General features: G+C 36.3%; 1 protein-coding gene across 2 annotated transcripts in view; it reads left to right on the forward strand.

The window, feature by feature from the left end:
• Positions 1-12,197, forward strand: part of LOC106460362 (A-kinase anchor protein 1, mitochondrial-like) — a 73,634-nt gene that overhangs the window by 7,333 nt on the left and 54,104 nt on the right. The window contains exons 2-3 of one of the 2 annotated variants that reach the window (XM_022387062.1): positions 695-742; positions 2,053-3,041. In XM_022387062.1, the coding sequence (XP_022242770.1) occupies positions 2,580-3,041 (462 nt within the window). In that variant the 5' untranslated portion in view covers positions 695-742; positions 2,053-2,579. The remainder of the gene's footprint in view (positions 1-694; positions 743-2,052; positions 3,042-12,197) is intronic. The other variant, XM_013920054.2, reaches the window with a different exon arrangement.

The following is a 12,197-nucleotide window of genomic DNA, read 5'->3' on the forward strand; positions in this document are numbered from 1 at the left end:
AGTAAATTTGATGTTAGGGTGAATGGAATTTATGTGTTTAAAGAAAGTTAGTGTATGTTCTGTAGAGTTGAAACCAGCAAAAGTGTCATGACATATCTGTACCAGTATAGTGGGGGATGAAGCGCAGAATGTATGGCTTATGTTTCGATTTTGGTCATGAATATATTGGCAAGAACGTGCGAAACAGGATTGCCCATACTTAAATCGTCTATTTGAAGGAAATGTTTGTTGTTGAAAATGAAGTTCATATCTTTTAAAACCACTTGTAGGCTCTTTCCTGTTTGTTTCTAAGTAGCATATTTATAACAGCAAAGTTAAAGATAGAACTAAACCACTGTTGATGTTTTCATAAGCACAACATTGATAGTGAAGTTCAGTGTGATATATTTTTTGCTGATGAATTATGAACATCATGACACAAAGTTGAAGGCTTAATGTTTGTAAAGTTTGCACAATATTTGCATAAATAGTATTGTAAAATATTCTTTACATTGTTTACTGTATATGTAGTTTTTCAACATTTAGAATTTTATAAAAAGAAGCTTTAATTAATTTTTACAAAATGGTACCATATCCAACCATGACCTTTATTTATGTTGAAATTTCTTGTAAGATTTTTTAGTTGAGAACAAAGCTAGTATATGTTTTCTAATTTCTATTAATATTTCTGTACATGGTATCTCTGTATTTCTAGGTTACCAAAAACAGACAGCAATTAATTAGCACTTGAATACCTGGTGCAGTAAGTATTCTTTGATGAGTAAATGTGATAGTGACAAAAGGACATAATAAAATCCACGAACTTCAATAGTTAATGGTTGATACAGCTTTTCCATCCTATTTACAGTTTGGGATCTCTTCATAGGGTAATTTATATAAAGCCCTAATAAACCAAGAGCCAGACTACATGTTTGTTCTTTCTTGATGATCAGACCTGAAGTAGCTAGAAATTCATACTTCTTGACTTTTTTAACATAGAAATAACATAATGCAGGGACATTATACATATTTTAATATATAACTCAGTAAAAATAACAGTGTAGAAACACTAACTACATATTTCTTCTTTATGATAAAATAATTGTTTACAACAGGTTTTAATGTTTATTTGTTCAGTTTATTCATCATTTCAGATATGTTTGGTCGCATCTCTGCATCACAAAGAGCTATTACCTTATGCTACTACCATGAAGATATTTGTGCACACCACAAGCCTTGAACAAAGCTCCCATCCCTACATGTATTCACATGTATTGTGACAGCCTAGATGTAATCATTATTAGACTAGAGCTCTCCACCAATGGGAGGGTGACACACCATTCATGTACAGTAATTTCCATGAGTAGTAGCACATGAACCAAAACTCACTTTCCCTGGCACTGTTTTATTCAGACATATTTTTTTCTTGGAAGTACTCTAGTTTACTTAATATTTGCAGGAATTGTCTTTCACGGTTTTACATTGAAACTTGTTTCACAAGTTTTAACTTTTGTGGAAAAATGAAATTGAGAATGCATCAATTTTCCATGACATACACTTAGAAAAAGGGTTTTAGACATCATTCTGTTTTTCTAATAAGTAATATTTTTCATACTATAAGACTTTGCAATCATGCTATGAATAAAAAATGTACTAAATGTTTAACTGAAAATAATTTTGGCCTTTTTGTATACACCATGAAATGGTGACCCCCCCCCCCAAAAGGCTAATTTCTCAGTATTTTAACTTGAACTTTAAAATGTAAAATATAGACATTGTAAACTATTGAAATATTTAGTAGTATAGTAGGATAATAGAAGATTAAAGAGGTTTTAAAACTAGTTAAGTCTGATAAACATATATTTTCACTTATTTTCTTTGTATTTTTTTATCATTTAAAAACAATAAATAGTAACTGTTGATTATTAATTTGTGTATGGCTGGTATTTTATAATGTATCATAGTCGTGTGTGTTGTACTTTTTGTCTCAAATTATTGGTTTTTTTATCTCTAAAGGAAAATTAACTGTTCTTCAAGTCTTGTTTTAGAAGAAATATTTTTTTTCTTTCTTAGTTGGCTTTATTGAGCTTCAACAGAAAGGAAACAGCCTGGATTTTGCTACAGCTACCACTGCATCAAAGGTTTCTTCTGGTAGTGGTCTCAAAGAACTTGAGTCTGCAGTTTATAAAAAAGTATCTGCTTAAAAGGTGCTTACTAAAGCATTGTGTGGTCATGGGTTCATCTGAAGGTCATTCTACACAGATGACAACCATGACAGTTACAAACATGTCTTCAGACAAAACTTGTTTGTGCTTATTAAATACAGAACCTGAAAAATATGACAGCTGTCATTGCAAAAAAATAACTTGGGATGGTGCCTCTTTTAAAACCACTGATAAAATGGAAAAATCAATGATAAATCTAATGCATGATGTAGCCAATATGCAGCTGGCATCCTTACAAGAGAAAGATTATCAAATTACTTACAAACAGGACAGTCAAAGTGAGATGGAGCCAAAACATTGTGCTGAAAAAAGGTATGTCAAAAATTAGAGAAACAAGCCAATGAGAATGATTCACAGTTTTCAACTTTACAGAAAATGGTCAAATCTTTTGGAGAAGAAGAAGTAAATACTTTGTTTCACATACCAACAACAGCTTCTAGTTCTCTGAATTCTGATAATCACACAGACCTGCATAAAGATCGCTGCATCAAAGAAACCAATTCAATTTGTACTGTAACATTAAGTGATGTGTGTGAAGTACCATCTACTGTGTCACCAAGTATTAATGAAGATGCTGGCATTTGTATGGAAATTCTAGGCCATAATGGCAAAATTAATTCAGATTTATACAGTGACTCAAATTGCACAGTGACTAATAATAAAATAGATTTATCTTCCACTCCCATTATTGTAACTAGAGAGACCAATGAATTTGGAGGTATAAGCAGCCATGTTTGTACTGAACCCTTGGTTTTAGATGATACTAGACATCTGAATCATGCAGTGAGAATGACAGACAGTCCTCATCATGGGGCTTTTTCTGATGCTCAGAGTGAGGTAGGATAATGTACATCAGTGAGATTGTTGATTTAAATGGAACATATTGCAAAGGTCGATGTATGCAAATATAAATTGTACTATATTGATTACCTGTGTTAAAAAAAAAAATACTATTTTTTATCACAAGGTTTTCCTTCACCTTAATACAAGCATTGAAAGGATGTTTCATTTTTGAGATTGGTAAATAAAATGTTCTAAAAATAACGACTTCTTGGAAAAGTCAAGACGTTAAAGATTTACTTACAGGTTGAAATTAGTCCACTTATTTAACAGTTTTTTTATTAAATGCATTTTAAAAAAGTTGCTTTCTAAACATGAAAATCAGTTACTGCATAAAAATTATATGGTTAAAGTGTTCATTATTTTGTACATAGTTACTCTGCATTGTATATGAGTGGTTAATCTTTTTTGATTTTGGGTTTACAATGAAATAAAATTTTTTTTTATGTAAGCATGCAATTTTGTTGCAATTTTAAGATACAGAATAAAACCAGTAGTAAGTAGACTCAAATCTACAAGGTTATCCACTTCAATTTGTTTATGATTTAATCTTAAAATGTAAATCTCTTTAAGTAATACAGTTTTTTGTAAGAGAAGTTAACAAAAAAAATGCCAATAGAAAATTCATTGAGGCTTAGTTCACAGCTCAAAATTGTCAATTACATTTATGTGGTCAGTGTTTTATACTTTCAAAGAGTTCTGCACTTCTACCTAGTATCATTACAGGGATAAATAACTTATTAGTTCATATTTTCATAAAATTTAGATGTATTCTTTATTACACGTTTAGATCAATATGAAGCAACACTGTCTAATAGGTTATTTTTTAATAATGTCTTGAAAGAAAAAACAAATTATTGTAATGATTATCTGGTGCATAAGATGAGTCACAGCTTTGTCATTATGTATACATGTACAAGTGTAAAAGTGCTTTTTGTTAATTCTTACCTGTGTTTTATGTAGGGATGATGCAAATGCCATCCTTACATGTACTTTTTTTTTGTAAAAGGTTTTTCTTTACTTGTTAGCTATATTCTTGTGCGCCAGTAATACCAAGCACGGGGTGAGCCTATCCATGATTTTATTTTATTGCTCATCAGGATCTCTACCAACCTACCCTCAAATCTAATTATATGCACATCTGTTTTATGTGTATAAGATGATACTTATAAAAGTGGGTACTTCATTTAAAACTACACCACTTCAGTGAAATTGATTGAAACCATTGTTTTGGTTTTTAAGTTTAAAAAAATGACAAAAAGAAGAACAAGAAATTAAGACTTTTTGCTATGATATTTACAGACATTGCCAGAACTTGTGACACAGTAATTACATAGATACTGTTATAAAAGGAAATACTGCATAGTATTGTCATTTTCCAAAATGGTACTACCTCCACTATTTGACCTCTAGGCATTGATAAATCATATGAACAATGCACTAGTCTTTTATAACCCTATATTTTTTGCATCATTGCAGCAACTTGGTGATGATGTGACCACCCTCCAATTGCATTGCACCCTCTATACTAGTGCAGCACTTTCTCGATTTGTGCTACAGTGCTCAGATGTGTGTTTTTAGTTGTTCATTTAGTAGTTCCTTTCCGGTTTTTTTTTTTTCAAAAACCATATATACTTATGAATTTGAATTTTCATGTGGCGGATAAAGAAGTTCCTGCCTATATGGACGAAACTCATTTCACTAGCCCTAGCACGGCGAGTTGCCTATGCTGCCTGAGAAGATTCGGGCATTAATTCAGTGGGAGTTGGATGCTTTTGCTGGTTCTTCTGCTCATTTACCCTTCCTCCAGGACCATGCTTCTGAGGAAGTTTTTCATCAGGGGGAGGACAATTTTCAACTCGGTTTTTCTACCCTGGTTTTTTCAGCCAGTCACATAATGCTGACAGTCTGCCAACCATGCCTTTCTTACACCTTATTGATCAGGTTTGTCAAATTTTATGTCTCCCCTTTAGCCCATGATTCTCCTACTTCTTCCTTGCTGGGTGAAGACCCTCATTCCGATTCTTATTATATTTTTCCTTTTCCCGACATTCTTGTTCATGCTCAACATTTTGCTGCTTAATTACAGTTGGGAGTGGGTATGCCTCCTCTCTCTTGACTTTTGGACCAATTCTCTTTTGCTTACCAACGTGCCTCAAATCCCTATTTGTATTCTCAGCATTTAGATTCTCATCTTTCCTTGTGGGGTTCTATTCCTGATTCCTTGGTTCATTTTAATAGGTCCCAGTTTACTACAATTTGAATTACATTGACCTATCTTTTACTTGTTCTTTTCTTTTTACAGTTGTTGTCTCAGGCCTTCTACCAGTCTCCTGATCAGTTCTCGGCTGATCTCAGGACCCTTCTGTGGTCTACTATGGCCCAGTTGTTGACTTCAGCCTTGGCTCTTACCACTTGGATTTTGTATTGTTGAGATTTATGCTGGAGGGATGCATTATTTGCTGAGGTACATCTTCCCTTTGTCATTACAGGAACTTCGTCGGGCCCCATTTCTGCTCGAAACAATCTTTAAGGGTTTTCCTGAGTCTTTGGAGTCCAGTGTCAATGTGGTGAGATTGCATTTTGTTTGTCCTCAACCTACTGATTTGCTCAATCTTTGCCTGTTTGAGTGCCCTGTGCTCCTTCTTCTTTGCCCCACTCTTTTCTCTACTTCTGACATTCCCTTCCTTACGCCCGTTCCTCTCAGCCTCACCATTATCGGTGATGGGATTTCTTCCCACGGGCAATTGGGTGCCAGGTTACAACTCGTTTCCGTCAGCTGGAAACCCTTCACGATGAATCCATGGGTGTTACAGGTTCTGTCAGGGGGTCTATCCATTCAATTTTGGTCCCCTCCTCCCCTGTCCTCTTTCCCAGTTTCTTTTCCTCCTCCTTGGGATCGTGTCTTGTCCAGTCGTCTATTGGAATTAGTTCTCAATCTTCTTCACAAGGGTACTGTAGAAGGTGTGGTGCCTGTTCGTTTGGGTTTTTACTCCTATCTGTTTGTTGTCCACAAAAAGAAGAGAGATTGGAGACTTATTATCAATCTGTCCCACTGAATGCCTTTTTGAAGATACCCTAATTCATCCTACCTTTCTCTTCAATGGGTTTTTTCTCCCGGGTCTTTGGATGATCAGATTAGACATGATAGATGCTTACTTTCATATCCCCATTGCTCAGGAGTCACATTGTTATCTTCCGTTTGTCCACAGAGAGGATGTGTTCCAGTTCTGACCACTACAGTTTGGTCTTGTCTCTGCTCCTATGTGTTTTGTCGGGTTGTCCATACCTTTGCTTGTCATCTTCATTCCTTGGGTCTTCGAACTCATCATTACATAGACGACTGGCTTCTTCTTGCCTCTTTCTGAGTCCAATCTGCTAAACACACCTGTTTCCTTCTTTGGGAGTCTGCTCGGGTGAGGTTTCTCATCAAGGTGGAGAAGTCCTTTTTCACTCCCACTCAATACCTCATTCCTCTGGGTGTCCTCTTCAAATCCTCTCTGAGTTGGGCCCAGCCTTTTCTTCGGCTCCTGGATATGGAACGAGCAATCACTCGGGCTTTGTTTTCACCTTCTCTTCCTGCTCAAGAGGTTCTCTCTCTTTTGGGAACATGGGCTTCTCTGGAAGCTCTCAATCCCTTGGGGCGAGCACATGTGTTCTCTTTAGTGGATGCTTCTAGACCAGTGGAACTTCTCCAGTGATCCCTTGGATCATCCTACTACTCTTCCACCAAGGATCAAGGCTGACCATGTTTGGTGACTTGGCAGGGCTTTTACTACAGTGGGGGTTTCTTTTCCTCTGCCTCGTCCCAACTCGCATCTGTTCACAGATGCTTCTTTGGTTAGTTGGGAGGCTTCCCTAAACTCTCGGGTGATTTCGGGTGAGTAGTCCTTCAAGGAATCTATTTACCATATCAATCACTTGGAGCTGTTGGCTGTTCATCAGGCTCTCACTTATTTCCTCCCACTCTTACAAGAGCTGGTGGTTATGGTTCATTCTGACAATTCAACTGTTGTCAGTTATATCTCCAAACAAGGGGGTACCAAGTCCAGGACCCTGTGTTTTCTCACACTTGACCTTTTATACTGGGCTCACAGCTACAACATCACACTCATGGTGTGTCCTGGTTCAGGTGATATAAATTTGGTTGCAGACCATCTATCCCGCCAGGGATTCCGTCCTTCCCGTCATTCAGTTTCTCTCTTGTCCGGGTTCTTTACCTGGTTATATGATCAAGGTTTGGCTGTGTCCACTTTTCTAGTTGTTGTACTGCTCTATCCCACACTTTTTGCTTCTCCTGTTTCATAGGTACTTCTCACCTGCTATATCTATTCTTTTCTGTTCTATTCATATTGTTTGTCCACCCATTTGATTTATGCTTCAGAATTGGGATCTCAATGTATTTCTTCATGCCCTTGCCCATTCTCCTTTTGAACGTGTTGCTAAGTGTTCTTTGTCTCACTTATCCCTTAAGACCTGTTTCCTTCTCCTCATTAGTGGTCATTGTTGTTCTGATATTTCTGCTATTAATGTTTCCTGCACACTTTACCATGCTTCTTATGTTCTCCTTTATCCCAATCGTTCCATCTCAAGACATCTGCTGCTTATGAGGGTTGTTTTGCCTTCTCTCCTCTTTCCCTCCCTTCTATTTCCCATTTACACTTTCATTCTGATCCCGATCGTCTTCTTTGTCCTGTCTGTTCCCTTCATTGTTATATGTCTCGAACTGAATCCTTTTGGGTTCCCGTTCTTGCCATTTTATACACTGGAATCCCTATGTTTCCCGTGATCTTTCTCCTGTTATCTTTACTGGCTGGGTTTGGCAACTCATCCACCTATCCTATTCTGTCTTCTTAATGGAAGATTGTTGGCTGTTTAATGTGTCTTCACACCAGATATGCCATGTTCCTTTGTTTCTAGCTGCACAGATCTGCTGTTCTTTGGAGGAGATTATACAAATGGGAATGTGGACAACTCACAATGTGTTCATCGCACATTACTTGCACAATATTGGTGTATCCTCCTTGGATGGGTATCGTCTTTCACCAGTGGTGATTCTCCACACGTCTGTTCACCTTTAAGTGGGGTAAGTTGACATTTTGGTTTCACTTGTGCATCCTTTTTTTTTACCATTTCAGAAACAGTTGTTTTCTTTTGCATTTCTGGATCCCACCTGGTGGCAGGTATTGCCTGGTCAGGTATGCTGAATCATTTTATACTAGCACTTACTCTACTTCCCTCTAACACTCACTGTGAAGATGGGGTGTTTCTGTTCCTCGGACCACAAACTGCACCCCCCCCCCCCTTCTTTTAGTAGTGCATGGAGGTCTTTGCCATTTCCAGTTCCCAGTTGTTGGAGTGGTGGACCGTGGAGGTTTCCTCATGAGTGGTTTTGTACAAAACAAAATTTCATTGCCATATGTACTCACACTTCTTGATTTTACAAACTTATGCAAGGTGCTTCCATTTTGTTTTTGTCCTTCTTGGACTGCACTTGGCATATTATATATTGTATCTTAATGCACTTTCCCTGGATGTTTTCTGCCCAGGCAGACCGCACTTGACCTATTCATATACAGTCGTCTAGCCATAGCCACGTAATTTCTTCATTTCCACCTTATGTGTCTTATCTTCTTTACTGGGTGAAGAGTATATCTGTTGCAGAAGTAGTATTATACCTCACAGGTGTGCCTCACCTCGTATTTTAATAGTGGCATACTTGCTTTTTTTTCATACTGATCACTCACTGCTTGATTATTTGTTCTTGTGCCTTTATTGGCCCCTCCACCTTTCTGATGTGGGGTTCTAGCTATGGGGGAACGGAGGTAGTACTGTTTCGGAAGTTAACATTTTTAACACTGAGAATGTACTTCCGATAGGTACTTACTAGGGTGGTCCTTAAGGGGATAAAATGTTTAAAGTTTGGAATTTGTAAACTCTCACCCTTCAGATTTGTTTGACTGTATAAGAAAACTTAGCAGGAAAATTTTTAAGCATGTTATGGAATATTTAGTGATTGCTCAAGGCTTTGAAAAATGTTTAGAATATGATTTCATTGACTGTTTCAAGTCTATTATAGGATGATAATAAGATAAAATAAAATAAAACATGAATAAAGCTTAACAAATAATATTTTACTGGCTCCCCGAAGTTATTCCTACTTTAAAAAAGAACAAAATTTAATAAAATATGAAAAACCAGGTTTTTATGGCCAAATTAAAATGTCAATATAACCCATGTCCATTACTTTAATGTCTTAGTTAGTAATCATGATATTTGTGCTGTGTTACCAGTTACTTTGTCAGGGTTTCTTTGTTTGAATCAGGGAAGAGACACGTGTGATCTTGGACAACTTCTAGTAGATACTGCTTTTGGTCTTCATCACTGTTAAGCAAAGAGTTATGTTCTTTAATGAGTGCAACACCCCTTTCGGCTGTATTATTCACCACTCTCAGACTTCGCACAAGTTCCAGTGCTACTTTGTAGTCATCTCTGAGACTCCACAATTCAGGATCCACATCAAAGAAATTTTGTTGAAAGTTCTAGGCATCTGACAAAAATTGAGGATATTTTTTGTCACAAAATCTGGTAGGGACTTTTGCTGAACTGTGTTGGTGTTGATTTTGATTTGCTTTGGTGGATTTTGAGTACCTTTATCAAGTTCATGTTCATACATTACTTTTATCATGGCTGTCAACTCTACTAAGATACTACAAATGTCCAGAAAATTTCTTTGAAGCTGATTTGGATATGGCTGGGTTGATTTCTTCATATTTCTTTAGACTCTAAAGAAATGTCAGATTGCTTTGAGGAGCAGAGATTGCATATGATAAAAAGTTCCAGGAGCTTGTGTGTGAAGTCATCTCTAGGTTTGAATCTTGAAGCTGTTTTGTGGTGAAATCCACAACTTCATATTTGATGTTTGCAATAGCATTTTTTGGATCTGCATTGTTGTCTGCAGTTTGGTAATTTGTGTGATCAATGAATTCCCAGTGCTGCTGGAACCGCTTGAAGATTGTAACATCTGGTCCTGAGGTTCGTCCCATACAGGAATTGAACACGCATGAAGGAAGTAGTTCAAGCATGTGATATCGACATGCGAAGTGCAGTAGATTTCTACCCAATTTTGCTTCTAGTGGTGCACATGCACCATTTTTTGACTAGTATTTTTGGCTGTTGTATCAAAACATACTGCTTTAAAGAGATTCTGTACTCCCCAGTCTTCTAGTAGTCTGGTAACAGCAGCAGCTTGAGCCTCGCCAGTCCTGGAAACCAACTTTGGTACTCTCAGTAGTTGATTGATTTCTAATCCAAACACGATAATTCGCAGGCGGTCTACTTGTTCTTTTCCAATGAGTTTGCTGAGAAGTTTTCCATCACCATGAACAGCTAGGGAGGTGTTTAGTTTGAACAATTGCTTCAGATTTTTGAAAATGTTCTGATGAAGATTACATTGTTTTGTCGGATTGATGAATGATTAATTGTAAAATCCTGAATGTCATGACTAAGGTTTTTTGCAGTGGCAATAAGCATGAATGTCACTTTTTTGTCTGATAGCTTGGTTCTGTCTATAGTAGCAGTCAACTTGGGGTCTATGGCACTTTTTCTTGCCATTTTTTTAGGCTGAGAAGAAGATGGTTCTTGTATCATTCTGTTTCTCTCTGCAAAATCATCATCTGTGTGGTCTTTCTCATTGCTGTCAGCACTGCCATTGCTCCAGTCAACTCTCTAATTCAGTCTTTTCTCTTCTTGTTGCCATCTCATTACTTCATCATTCTTTCTTTTTCTTTGCTCTTGACTCCTTGTGCAAGGAGAAATTCTCTGTCTTCTGGTATCTTGATTTTTGCCAGTAAAGTGGTTTTATCAGGTTTTCAAGCTTTATTTATCCTACAGTAAAACAAATAATTTATATCTCGTTTTGTTTTCTCAAATTCTATTAAATATAATCTGCTCAAATTTTAACTCCTTATATATATTTTGTTCAAAAGACTTTCTAGAATAAGATTATTTTACAGTATTACAGAATGTTATGGAACACTACAGAACAAGAAATAATATTGTGGAACTAAATAGAACATTCTAGAAAATTAGAGAATAGCAAAAAATATTATGGACCTTTAAAGAATGTTCAGGAAAATTCTAGATTGTATGAAGATACAATACAAAGTCATTAATAGTTTATATACATAATATATTTTACCTTAAATAATTATTTACATGTTAGCAATTCATGGATATTCGTGACAAGCCTTCAGTTTTATTTGTAAATTACAATGTATCAGACAGTACTAGATCCACTACATAAAAGAAAAATTTACAACATACTCAATCATACTGTCATATTACTGTGTGTATATGACTAATTTTTAACCATACAAGTGTTATATTTACATTGCAGGTCGTGTGTAAACAGATAATGAACAATGAGCATAAAGTATATTAAGCAAATATGCAGTTTTATTTTAAACTTATAGATTATTGAGCAACCTCTGAATTTGGATAAATAATCCTGAAAATTTGCTCAAATGTCCAATTTACGTATTGGAACACATTAGTAGCGTGAGAGTATAGAAAATAAAAAGTTGCAATATAAGGATCAATCTTGTAATTACCTCTACTCACCAACTTCCAACCCTTCTTCCCCATTGACTTGCCTTTGTTTTCGAGTTTGTATATGCCATTTTTAAAAGTGAGGATTGTATTAGTATAGAGGGTGCAATGGGATTGGTGGAAGGTGGTCACATGATCAGCACATGCTGCTAAAATGACAAGAAATATAGGGATATAAAAGACTGGTGTGCTGTTCATAAGATTTACCAATGTATAGGGGGCAAATGAAGGTTTAAGATAGTTGTGAGTGAGTTGAGGTAAATACCTATCGGAAATACATTTTCCGTGTTAGAAAATGTTAAATTCTGATGAACTATTGAGGAGATATTTGAATTACCACTTTCATGAACAATCCGGTCCAACCCAACATAGGCAGTACTACCACCTGCCAGTTTGCACATATTGTACATCTGGCTCATTCCTACTATAAGTACTACCATACTTATGATATACACTGAGTGGTCACAAGTAAATAGACACCTAATTTTTCGTCATTTAACTAATTTGTGTTCACAGAGCACTATATAACTGAAAATGGCCCGC

The sequence above is a fragment of the Limulus polyphemus genome, unplaced genomic scaffold (genome assembly GCF_000517525.1).
Source record: "Limulus polyphemus unplaced genomic scaffold, Limulus_polyphemus-2.1.2 Scaffold759, whole genome shotgun sequence".
Lineage (NCBI taxonomy): Eukaryota > Metazoa > Arthropoda > Merostomata > Xiphosura > Limulidae > Limulus > Limulus polyphemus.